The 19,673-nt window shown below is 37.4% G+C and overlaps 1 protein-coding gene across 3 annotated transcripts in view; it reads right to left on the reverse strand.

Moving 5' to 3' along the window:
* Pign (phosphatidylinositol glycan anchor biosynthesis class N) overlaps window positions 1-19,673 on the reverse strand; it is a 142,162-nt gene that overhangs the window by 104,105 nt on the left and 18,384 nt on the right. For all 3 annotated transcript variants that reach the window (XM_021156326.2, XM_085839975.1, XM_021156318.2), the window contains exons 10-14: window positions 17,380-17,496; window positions 15,158-15,198; window positions 11,349-11,408; window positions 8,927-9,019; window positions 8,261-8,316 (exon numbers count right to left, since the gene is read on the reverse strand). In XM_021156326.2, the coding sequence (XP_021011985.1) occupies window positions 8,261-8,316; window positions 8,927-9,019; window positions 11,349-11,408; window positions 15,158-15,198; window positions 17,380-17,496 (367 nt within the window). The remainder of the gene's footprint in view (window positions 1-8,260; window positions 8,317-8,926; window positions 9,020-11,348; window positions 11,409-15,157; window positions 15,199-17,379; window positions 17,497-19,673) is intronic.

Raw genomic sequence — 19,673 nt, forward strand, 5'->3', positions numbered from 1 at the left:
GGATGTAAAATATTTATTGGACTTAATAACTAAAAAATAAAAACATCTATTGCATTCAGATACTAGTGATCCTTTGGTAGGAGGGTGAGGAGGCATGCGGAGGCAGGAGATATACTGAACACTAAATGCCAGACTAATACATATAGTCACTGCTCTCAAATACCTTCTTCAAAATACCTCAAGGCAAGAAAAAAATTTAAGACATAAAAATAAAGATTATTTTAAATTGTAATTTATTTTATGTCACACACAACTTCTCAAATTAACAGAAAAATAATTTTTAATTTAATATTATTCCTGATTCCTGTATCTTCTAATTTCATATAATTAAATACTAAGCAAATAAATTCTTACTACAATGCTAGCTAATATTCTCATGACACTATTAATTAATAAGCATGCATATGTCTTGCTCTTTGTCTGCAGTCACAGAATTACTGCATGCACACTTTTAAGATTAATTACATAATGTTCCAAAGTCCTATGTTTACTCTTTTCACTCAGCTTACAAACATCCTCATGTAGGTGCCAATGCACTCACCACACTTTCCTCCTTACCTGCCATCAAGTGGCTCATGATAAACAATGCTATTCTTATCTAACCCACCTCCTATTGATAAATATGTTTCCAGGTCCCACTATAATAATTTCTCTGCATATAATCACTTATCTCAGAATACATTGTCAAAAGTAAACCATTCGGTACAGTTTGGGTATATGTACTTTAAACTATTACTACAAAACCACACTACAAAGTAGTTAAGAGTACAAGAAACTGTGGAGACAGTCTGTCTGGTTTCAGATTAGGATTAGAATTAGGGTTAGAAATCTAAGAAAAGTCATTTTGTTGTGCCTTATTTTACCTGTAAAGGAGGGAAAATAATAGGAACTGCTTCATAGAGTAAGGGAATAACCTATTTTAATATATGTAAAAATACAAAATATTTAACAACTAGTAAATAAATGCTCAACAAATATGAAGTCAATATTTTCATAACAACCATCTATGCATTCTCTTTTGATGAATTTTTAGGCATAATTTCCCATTTCATTTTTTTCCACTGCTGTACAAAAAGTTTTGTTTATTGAGGAAGGAAGGGGGCATAGAGGTGAGGCACAGAGGTCAATCTAGGATGCCATCTTTTTGTTCTTTTCCTTTTGTCTTTTTTTTTTCTTTGAGACAAGGTCTCTCACTGGAAGAACTCTGGAAGATACCTGGTTAGCACATCCCTGTCTCCAACTCCACAATGCTGAGAGTACAAATAAAAACCACCACAACTAGCCTTTTTTTCTTTTTTCTAACATGGGCTTTGGAAATCTAACTCAGAGCCTCAGACTTAAACACTAAGCACTCAATTGCCTAAACTATTTCCCTAACCTGATGTATAAGGTTCTCATAAATTATAATGCTTGTTATATAGTTTATGTTTTCTCCAAATCTGAGAATAATAATCTTTATGGTTTATTTTATGTAGTACAACATTTAGTTCAGAGATAATCAAGCTGGTTTTTCCTTATTCCTTATATTTTGCTTTATGGGTTTTACACTGTTGCTTTTTTAAAAAAACATGTTTTTCATTTTTAATTAATGTGGAATTTAATTTATGATTGAAGTAAGGTAGGGAACCTGGTCATATTTTTTTCAAGGCAAAGGTAATGTGTTATGCGTAAGCCTTCTCCCCACTCATCTGAAATGTAATCTGTAATCAAAACCAAGTATCACATAGATAGCAACCTCCTTATGTACTAGCAAATCAGCCTGAGTGATCACAGGCTAGACTTGTACCATTACTGCCTTGTAAGTAGCTTTACGATGCATTTACTGTCTAGTAAGGAAAGTCTCTTTGACCTGTTCCTCCTCAGTATTAGTTAAGCTATTCTTGAAACTTTTCTCTATATAAAGTTTAAAAAACATCTTAAACTACATGAAAAATTATTATTTTACATTTAGTAACTATTTTAGACAGTGTTATTATTGTATGATAGCTAACATTATTAGTCAATATTTATTTATATTTTATTGTGGCTAAAGTAAATTTTGGATCTTTTCCCACAATACACGTTTTCTATTAGGTTTTACTTTGCTATGAATGGTATCTTTTATCCTGTTGCATATTGTACCTGACTAGTACCAAATATTACAATATCTGCTTTTTGAATTTCTTCCTTTAGATGACAGCCTCAGATGCTGCTGCTCAGACAGTCTCAAACTCATGACCATGAACAATATATTTATGCAGTGTGTTTAAAATCAAGCAAACAAAATACCTCTTGATAATTTTGAGTGTTTTTTGTTTTGGCTTTTTTTTTTAATCTTGTGGGGAGTTGTTTTGAATTTGGGGGATGTTGTTTTCTTTCTTTTTTTTTTTTTTAAAGATTTATTTATTATTATAATTAAGTACACTGTAGCTGTCTTCAGACACACCAGAAGAGGGCGTCAGATCTCATTATGGATGGCTGTGAGCCATCCATGTGGTTGCTGGGAATTGAACTCAGGACCTTTGGAAGAGCAGTCAGTGCTCTTAACCACTGAGCCATCTCTCCCAGCCCCGGATGTTGTTTTCTTAGACAAAGAGAAAGAACAAGAAATTAGGTGGGTAAGGAGATGGGAAGAATCTAGAAGTTGGGAAAAAGTAAAGAATATAATCAAAATGTACAAGAAACAAAAATGTCAATCAAGCAGAACTATATAATGATAATGCAAAAATACCCTTCTAGTTTCTTTGTTTACCAATCCAGAGGTACCAAGCACCTTGACCTGCTTGCTTTAACTCTTCTATTAGCTTTCCCCACATGCATTCTTAACTAAGTCATGCTTCATCACCCAACACACTTTCTGTTGACCTGTTGCTGTCTTTAGACCTCCTTTCCTCAGTCAGGTCAACTCACTACTTTTTCTATGTTAGCTCTTGTTACTGCCATAATCCACAAGCTACACATCTACGATATTCACTCAGTAGGCAGGATCTTCTCTGTTCTAGTTTATGACTTCAGTAGGATCACTACATATATGTTTCCTCTCCCCTCTGCCTTCCAATTATTGACTGTATTATATATTGTCAAGGGTAGTAACATTTCCATTCTGTTCTGTACTTCTAATGAATTCTTCCCTGTTTTTCCAAAAGATTGCCTCTAAATGCTGAAAACAAATATTAACATGAGTCTGACTAACATTTAAATGCTGTTCACTAGCTAGCAGTTATGTGCTATATTTTCTCATCTATCCCATCAAGTCTTGATCCATGTGGTAATACAGAATTACTTTCCTAATACTCACACTCCCAGCAACTATTCACAATCATGCCACAGCTAAGGTGTTGTTTTGTCAATATTTCCTGTTGTGACCCTTTCTCAGCTTTCTCCTCATTCTGCTACTTTAAACTTATGTCTTTGACTACAGCTCTACTCATTCACTATTCTAGTTTAGAAGAACTGCCTCCTATCCAGAACCATTCTTCTTCAATTTATCTTTAAAGTTTTAGTTGCATTCTTTTCTCCCTTTAAAAGATACTTATTAGTTTTGTGTGTGTGTGTGTGTGTGTGTGTGTGTATGTGTGTGTGTGTGTGTGCATGAAAACCAGAAAAGTGTGTTCCCTGAAACTGGAGTTATAGGCAGCTGCAAGCTGCCTGATATGGGTCTTGAGGACCCAATATAGGGTCTCTGCAGAGCTATAAGTACTCTCAAGCACTAAGCCATCTCTCTAGCCCCTCCTTCCTTCTTTTGGTACACCCTTTCTCTTATTTATTTTGTAAAGTGAGTGTTCCTTTTATTAATATAATAGTTATTGAATTATTGCTGAGAATTTTTAACATCTTGAGGTTCCATTCCTAGAACTATGTTTCAGGAAGAATCAATTTTGCATTTTATCATCTTGAGTTTTTCTAGTGATACTGAAGGTTTCAAGTAAGTGAATTTTAGCCAGACAGATTTGGTAACAGGTTTTATTATTTTGCTTTAAGACCTGGTTAGGCCAAGCCCCCATATGACATCAAGCAATGTCTCAAATACAAATAGCAACATTTATGCAGGAGTTGAGCATCAAAGTAATGCTTGTATTAGACACTAAGCCAAGTGGAAGAAGGCAAAAAGTATGCTCATGTCCTTGAAAAAGACTTTATTCTTGACCAGCCTTGTCAGAGAGGTAGGTCCAACCTTCAGAACCTCCTGCATTGGGAATGTGCCACCTCACAGTGAGTGGATGCTTTTAGCCCAATGAAATAATCAAGTTAATACCCTACAAAATGCCCACTGGTCAGCTTGATCTAACTAATCCCTCATTAAGAATCTCTTCCTTCATTTGACAAAATTCAGCATGTCTTCATGTTAAATTCTTGGAAAGATCAGGAATTCAAGGCCCATACCTAAACATAGTAAAAGCATATGGAGCAAACCAGTAGCCAACATCAAACTAAATAGAGAGAAACTTGAAGCAATTCCACTAAAACCAGGGACTAGACAAGGCTGCCCACTCTCTCCCTCTCTATTTAATACAGTACCTGAAGTTCTAGCTAGAACAATTAGACAACAAAAGGAGGTCAAAGAGATACAAATTGGAAAGGAAGAAGTCAAAAGATCAGTATTTTCAGATGATATGACAGTATACTTAAATGACCCCAAAACTCTACTAGAGAATGTTTACAGCTGATAAACAACTTCAGCTAAGTGGCCAGATATAAAATTAAATAAAAAAAATCAGTAGCCTTCCTATACTCAAAGGATAAATGGACTGAGAAAGAAATTAGGGAAACATCCTTCACAATGCCCACAACAATAAAAAATATCTTGGTGTGACTCTAACTAAGGAAGTGAAAGATCTGTATGACAAGAACTTCAAGTCTCTGAAGAAAGAAACTGAAGAAGACCTCAGAAGATGGAAATATCTCCAATGCTCATGGATTGGCGGGATTAAAATAGTAAAAATGGTCATCTTGCCAAAAGTAATCTACAGATTCAATGCAGTCTCCATCAAAATTCCAACTCAATTCTTCATAGAGTTAGAAAGAGTAATTCTCAAATTCATTTTGAATAACAAAAAAACCCAGGATAGCAAAAACTATTCTCAACAATAAAAGAACCATTCCTAACCTCAAGCTGTATTACAGAGCAATAGTGATAAAAACTGCATGGTATTGGTACAATGACAAGCAGGTAGATCAATGGAATAGAACTGAAAACCAGAAATGAACCCACATACTTATGATCACTTGATCTTTGACAAAGGAACAAAAACCATCCAGTGGAAAAAAAACAGCATTTTCAACAAATGGTGCAGGTTCAATTGGCAGTCAGAATGTAGAAGAATGCAAACTGATCCATTCTTATCTCCTTGTACAAAGCTCAAGTCCAAGTGGATCAAGGACCTCCACATAAAATCAGATACACTGAATCTAATAGAAGAGAAAGTGGGGAAAAGTCTCGAACACATGGGCACCAGGAAACAGTTCCTGAACAGAACAGCAATAGCTTATGCTCTACAATCAACAATAGATGAATGGGATCTCATAGAATTGCAAAGCTTCTGTAATGTAAACGACACTGTCAATAAGACAAAATGGCAACTAACAGATAGGGAAAGGATCTTTGCCAATCCCACATCCAATAGAGGGCTAATACCCAATATATACAAAGAAATCCAGAAGTTAGACTCCAGAGAACCAAATAACCCTATTAAAAAATGGAGAACAGGGCTGGTGAGATGGCTCAGTGGGTAAGAGCACCCGACTGCTCTTCCAAAGGTCCAGAGTTCAAATCCCAGCAACCACATGGTGGCTCACAACCATCCGCAACGAGATCTGGCGCCCTCTTCTGGAGTGTCTGAAGACAGCTACAGTGTACTTACATATAATAAATAAATCTTTAAAAAAAAAATGGAGAACAAAGCTAAACAGAATTCTTAACCAAGGAAACTCAAATGGCCAGGAAGCACCTAAAGAAATGTTCAACATCAAGAAATGTTCAACATCCTTAGTCATCAGGGAAATGCAAATCAAAACAACCCTGAGATTCCACCTCACACCAGTCAGAATGGCTAAGATCAAAAACTCAGGTGACAGCAGATGCTGGCAAGGATGTGGAGAAAGAGGAACACTCCTTCATTGCTGGTGGGATTGCAAGCTGGTACAACCACTCTGGAAATCAGTCTGGAGGTTTCTCAGAAAATTGGACATAGTACTACTTGAGGACCCAGCAATACCACTCCTGGGCACATACTCAGAAGATGCTACAACATGTAATAAGGACACATGCTCCACTATGTTCATAGCAGCCATATTCATAACAGCCAGAAGGTGAAAAGAACTCAGATGTCTCTCAACAGAGGAATGGACACAGAAATGTGGTACATTTATACAATGGAATACTACTCAGCAGTTAAAAACAATGACTTCATGAAATTCTTAGGCAAATGGATAGAACTTGAAAATATCATCCTGAGTGAGGTAACTCAGTCACAAAAGAATACATATGGTATGCACTCACTGATAAGTGGATATTAGACATCCCATATAGTCACCAAACCCAGACGCTATTGTGGATGCCGGGAAGTGCTTGTTGATGGGAGCCTGATATAGCTGTCTCCTGAAAGGCTCTGCCAGAGCCTGACAAATACAGAGGAGGATGCTTGCAGCCAACCACTGGACTAAGCTCGGGGTCCCTGATGGAGAAGTTGGATAAGGGACTGGAGGAGCTGAGGGGTTTTGCAGCTCCGTGGAGGGAGCAACAGAGTCAACTGGCCAGACCTCCTGGAGCTCCTGGGAACTGAACCACCAACCAAAGAGTACATATGGAGGACCCATGACTCCAGCTACATATGTGGCAGAGGATGGCATCAGTGAGAGAAGAGGCCCATGGGCCTGAGGGTGTTCAATGCCCCCAATGTAGGGGAATGCCAGGGCGGGAAGACAGGAATGGGTGAGTGGGTAGGGGAGCATCCTCATAGAGGCAGGGGGAGGGAGGATGGCATAGGGAGTTTTCAAGGGGGAGATCTAGAAAGGGGAAAACATTTGAATGTAAATAAATAAAATATCCAATTAAAAAAAAGGGAAAAAAAAGGATCTCTTCCTTCTGATTCTAGTGTCAAGGGAACAAAATTAACCAATACAGTGTTCAGTCAATATGTGTTTCTTGAAAAAAGATATTAAGACTATACATATGTACACAAAACACTTAAATACATACATGTTGCTATACATATTCACAGACATTACTAAACTTGTGTCATCTGGACACAAGTTAACCAATCTGGCCCAGCTTAACCAATTGCTCAATATTCTGGAACAAAGTGACCAGCCCTGACTTCAGACCCACAAGTCTAGAAATACTTGCTGAAAGCATTATCTCTCTAAAAAGTAAAATGAAAAACAATCTTCAAGATCCATACACACACATACACACACACACACACACACATATATGTACACACATACACACATATGTGTTAGTACATGTACATTCACACACAAAACAAGCATTCTACCACAGTATTCAAACTTTTCTGGTTTATATAATATACCTGTATTTTATAACTTGCGAAAAGTAATTCCAATGAGCTGATGATGACGGTAATGATGATGATGACAATTCCAATGAAATCATTCCTAAAACTCCTATAATCTTTTAAAATCAGATGTAAGATCTTTCTAAATACAAACTTCCAAGGGGCTGAGCAAACCTGCTAAGCCCACACATATAGTCACTCATACGTATGCTCATAGAGCAAGGTCTAGGACTCAGATCTGCCCTTTCCTTACTTATGAAAATTAGATCTTCTCTGAGATTGAAACAAAGAAACCTGGTTCCTATCCATATAGCTCTCATATTTGGGAACCAATATTTCTCCAAATGCCACACCTGGCCTTTCCCTGTCACTCTCTACACTCCCATAGCCGTCTACATATTGAACAGTTTCTATCACCATGTTCACAGTGATGGCTCCCAAACCTTCAGTACCAATCCAGATCTGATAGCGATGCCTCTGTATATAACAAATGAGCTGACATCTTCATATGTAAGGTGAAGTAACCAGGGCGACCATCTTTCTATATAGGCCACTACAGTACCCACACCTCCATTCCTCCTCCAGCCACTCACAATCTACAAGGTTTGGCTCATTAGCAAAAGAAACAAAAATAAGTTCGGTTCAGCATCTGCTTTACCAAACAGAAGCATGACTTAAATTATACATAAATTAATCCCTTTCATTGGCATCAAATTCAAGTGAATTTTTTTCCTTTAAGTTAATAAAAAATATTTAAGACTTACTTAAATGGTGTAAACAAAAACGGTAAAGTAGCTTCTTTTTTCTGAGTCATTTTCACCTGGGAACCAAGCATGAAAATACTTATTATATTATAAATGAGAAAAAAATAATGGATTTCATTCTGAAATATAAATATCAATTAAAATGCCTCTTTGGGGAAATAACTTTTTATGGAAATAAATGGAATTTTGTGTTATTATATTATACTGTTTTATAAATATTTAAAGAAAAATTAAATAACCTTTTACTATCTCAGTAAGCTGAAAATTAATTATATCAATTTTGCAAAAATAGCACACTATAATATAATTACAACAATCCTTCCTCAACTCTGAAAATAAAGAGAGGCACAGTTTTAGTCAGAGAATCATGTCTGTAATGCTGTGTTCTCTAATCTACTTCTTTTGGACACATTCCAATAAATAAGGATTTGGCTTGTAGTCTTTCTAAGCATACATGGCAATCTTATACTAAGTAATAGTACTCAAAGGCAATTCTGTGCACTCTAACCCCTAAAGCCTGTTTCAGAAATAAAAACTTTGTGACACTAGGCAAATATTCAAATCCCACAATACTGTTATAGGAAACTATTCATTAAAATATAAAATCAAGTATTTTACTTAACATATTTAAAAATTATAGTACAGTTCATTTGTTTATTTTTTCACCTTGAACTGTTCAAGAATCTGTACTGCATTGGTAAACATGCTCTCTGCTTTGAAGAGACCAGTGTTGTTAAGATAACCCACAGGAAGTATTCCCTAAAAAATAAAACATAAGTATTAATAAAGACAGTGGTGTTCTGATTGTAAAACAAGCACCTCCCCATAAACCTAGTACTTTGGAGGCCAAGGTGGGGGATGGTAAGTTCCTGGCCAGCCTGAGCTACAGAGTAAGAGTCCATTTCAATAGAGAAAACAAAGAGCTAGAGAGAACTCAGCTGGCTGCTCTTCCAGAGAACCTCAGTTCAATTCCCAGCACCCGCTTGGTGCCTTAGGATCACATTTAAACTCCAGTTTCAGGGGGTTCTGACACCCTCTTCTGGTTTCTTAGAGCATCAGGCACTCATCTGGTACACAGACACACATGCCAGCAATAAACTACACATCCAGAACATTTCAAAAATAAAGAGTGCTTACTGCTCAATGGTTAAAGGAGTTTGTTACTCTTCCATAGGACGAAGGTTTTAGTGTCCAGCATCCCCATTGGGTAGCTTACAAATGCCTGATTAAATGCACACACATGACTGGTGTACACACACACATACACTCACACATGCACACATTAAAATTAAAAAAATAAACAGAAACAAAACAAAAAGATATACAGATAAATTACTAGATTAGATCGAAATAAAGCAGAAATAATGAATTAAACAAATGAGATTAATTAAAGTCAATTAAAATCAACCTCTGACAGATTACTGCTGTGGTTTGTACCCTAAATGTTCCCAATGAGCACATGAGTAAAGACTTGGTCCCCAGCCTAGTGCTACTAGAAGGTGACAGAAGAGTGAAGAGGTAACAACTATTAAGAAGTGACAGAAATTTGGGGGTGGTCATTTGAGTCACTAGGGGCATACCCTATTATAAGACTAGGGCATCTTGGCCCTTTTGTTTCTCTGTCACAAGGTGAGCAGTTTTGGTTTTGGTCTGCTATATACTCCTGCCACAGTGTGTCAACACAGACTGAAACCTTTAATGCTGTGAGCTAAAAATAAACTCATTTTATTGCTGTTGTTGTTTCATAAGTTGATTACTAGGAAATTTGTCATAGTGGTGGAAAGCTGACTAATACAACTATGTTGGTCATACTGTTATATGCTCAGTGAATTAAGTGCACTATATACAAAGGATAATCACTGTAATGATCACTGCTATAATACTTTTTAAAACAAAAGGACATTAAATAAGACACATATAAGACAAAGATATTCTATACATATTAAGAATAAAATTAACACACATACTTATTGCAGTCAAGATCTTATTACTTAAAGTTTTGAATTATATTCTATTTTAAACATAAATTTGCCTAGAAAGTACAGCTGGTTGTAGCTTTCACCATTTGAAACCCCCTTTTTTGTTGTTGTTGGTGGTGGTTTTTCAAGACAAGGTTTCTCTGTGTAACAGCTCTGGCCCTCACTTTGTCCTAGAACTCACTTTGTAGACCAGACAGGTCTCAAAGAGATCTGCTTGTCTCTACCTCTAGAGCACTGGGATTAAAGGTGAGCACAACCACCGCCTTGCTCGGACCCATTTTTAGCAACAGTACTACTTCCTGCTGAGGGTTTTCCACTCTGAATAAAGCATGATGGAACTGTAATCTGAGGCCCTATTCTCCTCTTCGGAAGGGTAGGCAAATACCAAAGCCAGACAATCTGAATTGGGAATTGTCTTCTTGGGAGTCAGAGAGCAGCACCTACAACTATAATTTTGTCCTACCCTAAGGTTGGAGCCTTGAGCAGCACAGCCTTGGAAGGCCCTCATGGTTCCTATTGATTTCCAAACATAATTTTCAAGCATCTAAGAGATCTAGCAAACCTTCAAAATGTTTCAATAATTTCTCCTTTAAATGGACACAGATTCTATTGCTTATAATCAAATGTTACACACATGAGCATAGATAGATACATAGATATAGATATGTGTTTGTGTGTGTGTCACTTGCTATAAGAATGGAAAAAAATCATATATTTTTTTAAAGAAATAAAACATTTTGGGGCTCGAGAGATGGCTCAGAGGCTAAAGCACTAGCTGCTCTTCCAGAGGTTCCAAGTTTAACTACCAGCAACCACATGGTGGCTCATAACCATCTATAATGAGATCTGGTGTCCTCTTCTGGCCTGTAAGCATGCATGCAGGCAGAATGCTGTACACATAATAAAACAAATCTTTAAAAAATTTCCTGCCATAAAACATTTAAAGATAAGCTTTCTTTCATGTTAGATGGCATATATTCAATTATGAGGTATTAAATATGGATATGTAGGAAGGAATTGTTTTAAATATAACTACAGATTGGGCAGAGGCACAAAAAAAGTAAATTTAATTTTTATATGGAAAAATGGTAATAAATGCTATTCCTTACCACCGAATTAAGAGGAAAGGGGACTCCAATAAGGGATGCCATCAGAGGTGCAATATCAGCCTAGAAATAGAAGAGTTCAATTCTAGTAAGTCTATATGTATAAACCAGAAAACTGCATCCTCTCATATAACTATAGACTATCACCATATTTATTATTATCAAAAACATTTAAACATTTATATATGTTTTTATATAGCAGTGTCTTTAAATGCCATTTGCTAGAAATTCATGAACTTCAGAAAAACTAACTTTGAAAAGAAACCATTAAAGGTTATCAATACAAAACAAAGTAAAACAAAAATGACTTGCCTTATTAGCTGAGAAGCTGAGTGTTTTGTACAAAGATTTCAGTATTGTGTAAAAGAATACTTTGTTGGTTATCGAAGAAATAGGGTAGATTTTATCTGGAGACATGTGTACAAGCACTAAAGAAAGCTTATCAGAAGGAAGTCTGGCCAACCACTGGAGAGGACAGCCCAAATGGCACTATGGGTATTTCTTTTTCAATTCTGCTTTTGAGAAGAGCTTTTTATGTTTCTGTTGTTATTCTCTGTCTCACTACCCACTCCTCAGCATACTGCAATCTACTTTGACCTATTATCATCCAGAGGCCAATCTCCAAAGGGAGCTAACAACTTCAATTTTTCTAAATTTAATTGGCTGTGTTTATATTGGTCCTCAAAATATGCCAAGTAGTAAAATATTTAGAAGTTGGATGAGACAGTTTCAAATCCTGGCTTGGCAGCACTGAAAACCTCAGCATGTTTTTAGACTTCCCCATCAGTCAAATATGTCTCTCCCTTACAAAGTGATGGCAGAATTGAATGAGATAAACTTACAGTATACCTAGCACATAATAGCCTGCAATGAAGGGCAGTTACAATGGTTGCTCGTTCAAGGCCTCTCTCAGAGACCCTGATATAAAGTCTCTTCTGGGCCTCATTAATGGCTGCTTCTGAGTTCCCTTTGTTTCACTGGTGCTCCTTTTAAAGTACCCCTCTGTTCCTCACTTAAAGTAAGGTTTGTAAGGTTTTCTATCAGATTCATTGAGTCCCAGAAAACCAATGCTATTCAAAGTCTTCCTTACATCTTTTCTCTCCGACTTGTCTCATCTATTCATCCTAAAGCCTGAGGATTCTTACACATACACAAACACACACACTTCAAGAGCTTCCTCAAGCTTTTGGAATTAAGTCCCCAAGGGCCATGAGGCCCTAACAGGCCTGTGCATAACTGTTTCTGCCTGACATCCTACAGTCCCTGTGATCTGAACACAAGCCACTTCTAACACCATTCAACACATGAAGCGTTTTCTATGCAGAGCTCTGTGCTCATGCTGCTCTTCTCCATGGAAAGTCCTGCTGCTTCCTGGCCTTATTACTCTTGCTTACTCTTTAATCTCAGATCAATCCTAAACTTCCCAGGAACTCTTTGCTAAGCAGAGTTTTCCAGATACATCCCATGCTATTGTGGCTATAGGCGTCTCCTACAGTATTTACAGTTCTAGTTTCACAATTGGTTATACAATGTCAGTTCTCACCTCTGCAGCAGAAGCATCCCAGGTCACAGCTTGTGTTTGCTTTTACTCACAATTACCCCACTTTCCACACGGCACAAGCGAGCATAAGAGTGTTGGTGCATAAGAGTGTTGGTTGGAGGACTGAATACAAAGATTCTCATCTAACACAGTTGTATGCCACGAATATTAACCAACGATAAGAACTTTGGAAAACAAACTTTACATTCAGTTTTTGACTAAGATTTACTTTTGATACAAATAAAAAATGTTTTTGTATGATGGTCTTCAAATCATTTCTAGCCCTTAGATTGATTTTCAACTTATAAATTAGTGAATTAATATATAAAATAATTGTAATATATAATTAGTGAATATATATACATATATACATATATATGTGTGTGTGTATGTACATATATATATATATATATATATATTCATTTTCTTCAGTATCATGCATTGATCCTAAGAGGAGAAAAAACTCTATTTTTATTATGCTCCTAGAAACAGATTTCCAAAGGCTAGACAAGAAACTGAATCCCTAAACCATAGTTTACTGTGCTTAATAAAAGGACCTTGTATGTGACCTAGAAGACAAGCTACCTGACATTTTCATAACCCACTTTTGGTGAACCTTCTACAAACAGTGAAGACAGCCACTTAAGTAGCATATGTTCAACAACCCTGCACTTGGCATTTACATGTAATATTGTTTAGCTTTTTTTTTTTCCAAGACAGGTTTTATTTGTGTAGCTTTGACTCTTCTGGAATTAGCTCTGTAGCTTCAAATTCAAAGAGCTATGCCTACCTCTGCCTCCTGAGTACTGGGATTAAAGGTATGAGTCACCACTGCCCAGTCTCGATTTCTTAAGTTACACACATACTCTCCTCTTAACAAAAGATCTGTAGCTAAGTAAGTAATCTAAACTCTTGTCATACTTTTTCCATTGCATTATTAAGGATGATTATTAGGTTAAAATACAGTGAAAAGTGAAGTATCTATTAACAAGACGAACAGTAACTGAGAGCAAGGAAAGAAACTCCTAAGAGGAATTTTAATGTACTTATGTTTAATGTAAGCAATGCAACTGTACTGGCTGGTTGTGTGTGTCAACTTGCCACAGGCTGGAGTTATCATAGAGAAAGGAGCTGCAGTTGGGGAAGTGCCTCCATGAGATCCAGCTGTGGGGCATTTTTCCAATTATTGATCAAGGAGGGAGGACCCCTTGTGGGTGGTACTATCTCTGGGCTGGTAGTCTTGGGTTCTATAAGAAAGCAAGCTGAGCAAGCTAATGAGAAACAACTCTCCATGCCTCTGCAACAGCTCCTGCTTCCTGGCCTGCTTGAGTTCCAGTCCTGACTTCCTTCAGTGATGAAGAGCAATGTGGAAGTGTAAGCTGAATAAACCCTTTCCTCCCCAACTTGCATCTTGGTCATGATGTTTTGTGCAGGAATAGAAACCCTGATGGAGACAGAAACCATTACAGTCAAAGAAATTTAATAAGATTGTAAGTTTAGACTTAATAGAACAACTTCTGACTAGTATGTGGAAGGAGCCTTTCAGGTGGAAGGTTTGGGGTACACACTTGTGTTTGGCAGAATGCATGCATGCATAGGCAAGAGGAAGTCAGAGGAGGATGTTGGGGTAGGGGTCTTCTATTGTTCTCCATCTTATATTTTGAGACAGGGTCACTCACTTAACTAGAGACTTAGTCTGCTCAACAGGCTGACAGTTCAGCAAGCTCCTGGAACCTATTGGTCTTCACCTTCCAACACTAAGGTTAGAGGCACATGAAGCCATGCAGAGACTTTATTGGGTGCTAGGGATTTGTATTCAGGTCTTTTTTTATAGTAAGAATGCTTGAGTACTGGAGCCCCCAGGAAGGGGGCTTTAGTTTCAATTGATGGTTTTAAAATTTGTTTATTTCTTATTGTGCGGAAGATGGAGGATGGGAGGGGAGCATGCATTCCACAGCATGCATGTGGAGATCAGAGGACAGCATGCTACTCAGTTCGTTTCTGCAAACTTTGTGACTCTGGGGCATTGAACTCAGTCAAGCTTATGTGGCAAGCACTTTACCCACTTGACCATCTCAACAACCCACCTGGTACTTGTTGTTGTTGTTGTTTGTTTTAATTGGCACAAGATTAGTCAGGCCAAAGCACTCGAATTAGAAGTAGTTTCCATAAAAGGAATGTTCGAAAATATTTTGCTACTATTATTATTATTACTGCCAATTTTTCTCTAAATTTCTTATAGAAAATAACATAATTAAATATTAAAGGATACCTGATTGACATCTCGCCTTTTCCAGGTTTCCAATCTCCATTCTGAATGAGAGAGACATAAATATGATGTTAAGATTTTTAACAAGAACAAACTGTCTTACTTTCAGGAGTGCTGGACACTTCACATGTATTGGAAACCTCTCTCTCAACCAAACATATTTTAAAAAGGAAAGATGTTAAAATAGCAGAGGAATAAAAATAACTCTTTAGTGTTTTCTGTGCTTTATTAAGCTTTTAACATGTTCAGGAGACATAATACCCAAAACATCCAAGGAAACAAAAAGGGAAATACAAGCCTAATGGCAACTGTCAGCAAGGCTGCAGATTCACTGTAGTATCAGCTACTTAGGTGACAAACAGCACAACAGCCAACAGCCCTCCCTCCCTTTCTCTGGGTGGCAAAATAGTTACATCTATAGCTGTGAGGCTCCTAGGATCATTAACACAACATTTTAAAAGTGGTATATGAAATTACTATTAAAATTCCTTCACGGGGCAGTTCTATTTCTATCTTTTTGAGGAACCTCACCCTGATTTCCAGAGTGGTTGTACCAGTTTGCACGCCAGCAGGGCGTAAGTAGCATAAGTGAATAACCAGCGGTGAGTCTTTCCTTTCCCCATATCCTCCATCAGCATTTGTTGTCATTTGTCTTTTGGGGCTTAATATTTCTGACTAAGCTAAGGTGCTAAGTAACTTTGATTTGCATTTCCCTAATGGCTAAATATTTGAATATTAAAAAATTAATTATTTCTCAGCTATTTGTATTTCATTTTTTGAGAACTTTTAGTTCTATGCCCCAATCTTTGTTTTTGTTGTTGTTTAGTTTTTGAGGTCTTTACATAATCTAGTTACTAACTCCCTGTCAGATATGTATTTGGTAAAGATTTTTTTCCATTCTGTAAGCTGCTTCTTTATCCAAATGATGGTGTTCTTTACTGTACAGATGTCTTTATTTTCATGTGGTCCCATTTATCAGTTGTTGGTCTTAGTACTTCCATTACTGGATTCTTGTCCAGAAATTCCTTTCCTGTGCCTATAGTTCAAACATATTTCCTACCTTCTATTAGATTCAGGGTATCAGATCTTATGTCAAAGTCCTTCGCACACTGCTTTTAGTCATGAAGTTTATTACATCAATTCAAAGTAACTAATACAGCACTTACTCATAACAAATAGATTTTGTTTATAATAGTTTTAATCTACTAGGCAAGAGTTTCCATGGCATGAATAGTGCTATGAACAGGCCATTGTGACGCAATGTCATCCTCTACAAAGCTCATGTTTAAGAATGGCTCTATTGAGTTTCAAAAATCCAAACAAACAAACAAATATTATGTTTTAAACAAGCCTACTAATAAGCTTATGATTTTGTATTGAGCAGCATTTGTAACAATTCTGAGCTACATGTGAACCATGAGCTGGACACCCCTATGCTAGTACTAAGATCTGTGGAAACAACAATCCCAAAGATAGCGTAATAGATTTAAAAGACAGGTTTTTTTGTTTGTTTAAGTTCTATTCATTTGTGCCTAAATAAGTCTGGAAGAATCATAACAGCTTACTACTGCTGTATTCTGGCCCTTTGTCAAATACTTCCTCTGTAGGCCTGTGGCCTGGCCTAGTATTCTCTGCCAGAGCTAACACAATATAAGCAGCATAATGAAAAATGCACCATGACTTACATGAAGCCACAATGTTCTGTCCAAACAGAAATAACAGCATTACATCAAGCTTTTTATATAAGAGATATACATTTTTAGATATTGCAATATTGTGGGTTTCTTTTTTGCTTAAGTTGGAAAATTGTAATCAATTTAATAATTTACCTCTAAGAAACTGTGCATTATTTGTTTTATTTTTACTTATACTCAAATTCTTTAATATAATTTAATAAAAATGAGATTAAAATTTCCAATTCTTAGACATTCAGGAAGGCCAAAATATTTGCTATCAGTACTACATAGGGATATGTTCAACAAATGGTTCTGGGAAGAGGGAAGGGGAGAGAGAAAAAGCTAACTAACTCCTTGATTTGGAGAATTTGCATATAACAATAATGTCACAAGTATTAAAATAAGGGATTTAAAACAATCTGAAGTGATTTGAAAAGAAACTGACTGAAAACGTACACTCAGTTTATTTTTAGTTTTATTCTAAATGCTAGATACATAGGCATTTAAGGCAAAAAAACAAACAAAAAACAAACAAAAAAAAGTTTGTACCTTTTAAAAACTCATCATCATATTGCTGAGCTGAGACGTTTTGAGGAAATTTGATTCCAGCTCCCCAAGTAACGAAAGGAGTTAAAGTCTCTGAAGGATGACCAGCCCCATGGGAACCTACGGCAAAGACATCAAGTCATAAGATTGAGTATGTAATCACTGAGAATGGCAAAATAATTTCTAAATGCTTTGGTATTAAGAATGGGTCCATGCCCAGATATAGCTGTCTCTTGTGAGACAATGCCGGGGCCTAGCAAACACAGAAGTGGATGCTCACAGTCAGCTATTGGATGGATCACAGGGCCCCCAATGGAGGAGCTAGAGAAAGTACCCAAGGAGCTAAAGGGAACTGCAACCCCATAGGTGGATCATTATTATGAACTAACCAGTACCCCAGAGCTCTTGACTCTAGCTGCATTCGTATCAAAAGATGGCCTAGTCGGCCATCACTGGAAAGAGAGGCCCATTGGACTTGCCAACTTTACAGGGGAATGCCAGGGCCAAGGGGTGGGGGTGGGTGGGTGAGGGACTGGGGGTGGGTGGTGTATTGGGGACTTTTTGGATAGCATTGGAAATGTAATTGAGAAAAATACCTAAAAAAAAAAAAAAAAAAAAAAAAGAATGGGTCCATGTATAGGCTGGGAAAGTCAGAGGCCCAGACACGGAGATTACTGCTATTTTGCTAAATGGATATAATGTGACTTCAATTATCTTCTCAATAACCATGCTGGTATCAATGAATTACTGCTTTTGTCAGCTTTAGCTAAAGGAACTGCTTCTTTTTTTATTTTCCTTTTTTTTTAAATTGGGTATTTATTTCATTTATTTCATACTAGGGATATAGATGTCCTCTTAATGGGTAAACATTCAATAGCCACCTGCTGTTGTCACTTGATCAGTTGTGTATCACCGCAGTTAATGCTGCTCACTGTAAGAAGCAGTTCCTCTATCTGGGTCCTTTCAGCAAAATCTTGCTAGTGTCTGCCAGATAGAGCTGTCTCTTGTGAGACTATGCCAGGGCCTAGCAAATACAGAAGTGGAGGAGCTAGAGACCAAAAGTCCCCCACACGCTCCCCCACCCACTCCCCCACCCACCCACCCCTGTACTGAGGCATATAAAATTTGCACGACCAATGGCCTCTCTTTCCACTGATGGCCGACTAGGCCATCTTCTGATTCATATGAAGCTAGAGTCAAGAGCTCCAGGGGGTACTGGTTAGTTTATATTGTTGTTCCACCTATAGGATTGCAGATCCCTTTAGCTCCTTGATTACTTTCTCTAGCTCCTCCATTGGGGGCCCTGTGATCCATCCAATATCTGACTGTGAGCATCCACTTCTGTATTTGCTAGGCCCTGGCATAGTCTCACAAGAGACAGCTCTATCTGGCAGACACTAGCAAGATTTTGCTGAAAGGACCCAGATAGAGGAACTGCTTCTTACAGTGAGCAGCATTAACTGCGGTGATACACAACTGATCAAGTGACAACAGCAGGTGGCTATTGAATGTTTACCCATTAAGAGGACATCTATATCCCTAGTATGCACACATGCACACACACACATACCCTGAGGCCCAGGGATCATCACAGAAGGGGTCAGGGCAGACAGAGGCAGAAAGAGCAGGGAAGAGATTATTCAGGGGAATCATCTCCCAGTTGGTATCAAGTGATATGAACAGGACAGCAAGGTGTACAGATTCACCATGGTTTGGAAACAAAAAGTTCCCCATGGGTTCACATATTAAATACTTGTGCCCAGCTAGTACTGATACTTTGGGAGGCTGTAGGGACATGAGGATATCGCTAGCTAGGGTAATCAGCCACCAGAGGTATGCCTTTGTGCATAATAACCTGCCCTGTTTCTCCATCTTTGTTTCCTATCTGCTACAAGGTAAAAAATCTCCTCTGCCAAATACCCAGCAACACAGAGTTCTGCCCAAGCCAACTAACCACAACAAATCCTCTAAAACAGTGAGCCAAAGTAAATGTTTCCTTTTTAAGTTTCTCTCATGTATTTTGGTCACAGCAATACACACAATTAACTGAGAACAGAATCCTTTTGTTCCAGCTTCTCTGTAAATGGGACAGCTAAAAGCAGTCCTTTCTAAGATGGAATCCAACTCACTAGAATTTCATCTTATGATTCAAGAGGTCAAACCTCATCTTTATGTCCTACCATTCTCTAAGCACAAACTCCATTTGCCTTGAAGCCTCCCTGGGAGCACAGAGTTATGTTGCTTTACCTGAACAGGTAAGGTCAAGGTACAATTTCTTTTCTAATAAAAAAGTGTGA

Source organism: Mus caroli, unplaced genomic scaffold, assembly GCF_978045245.1.
Source record: "Mus caroli unplaced genomic scaffold, Mus_caroli_1 scaffold_1, whole genome shotgun sequence".
In the NCBI taxonomy this organism is placed as follows: Eukaryota; Metazoa; Chordata; class Mammalia; order Rodentia; family Muridae; genus Mus; species Mus caroli.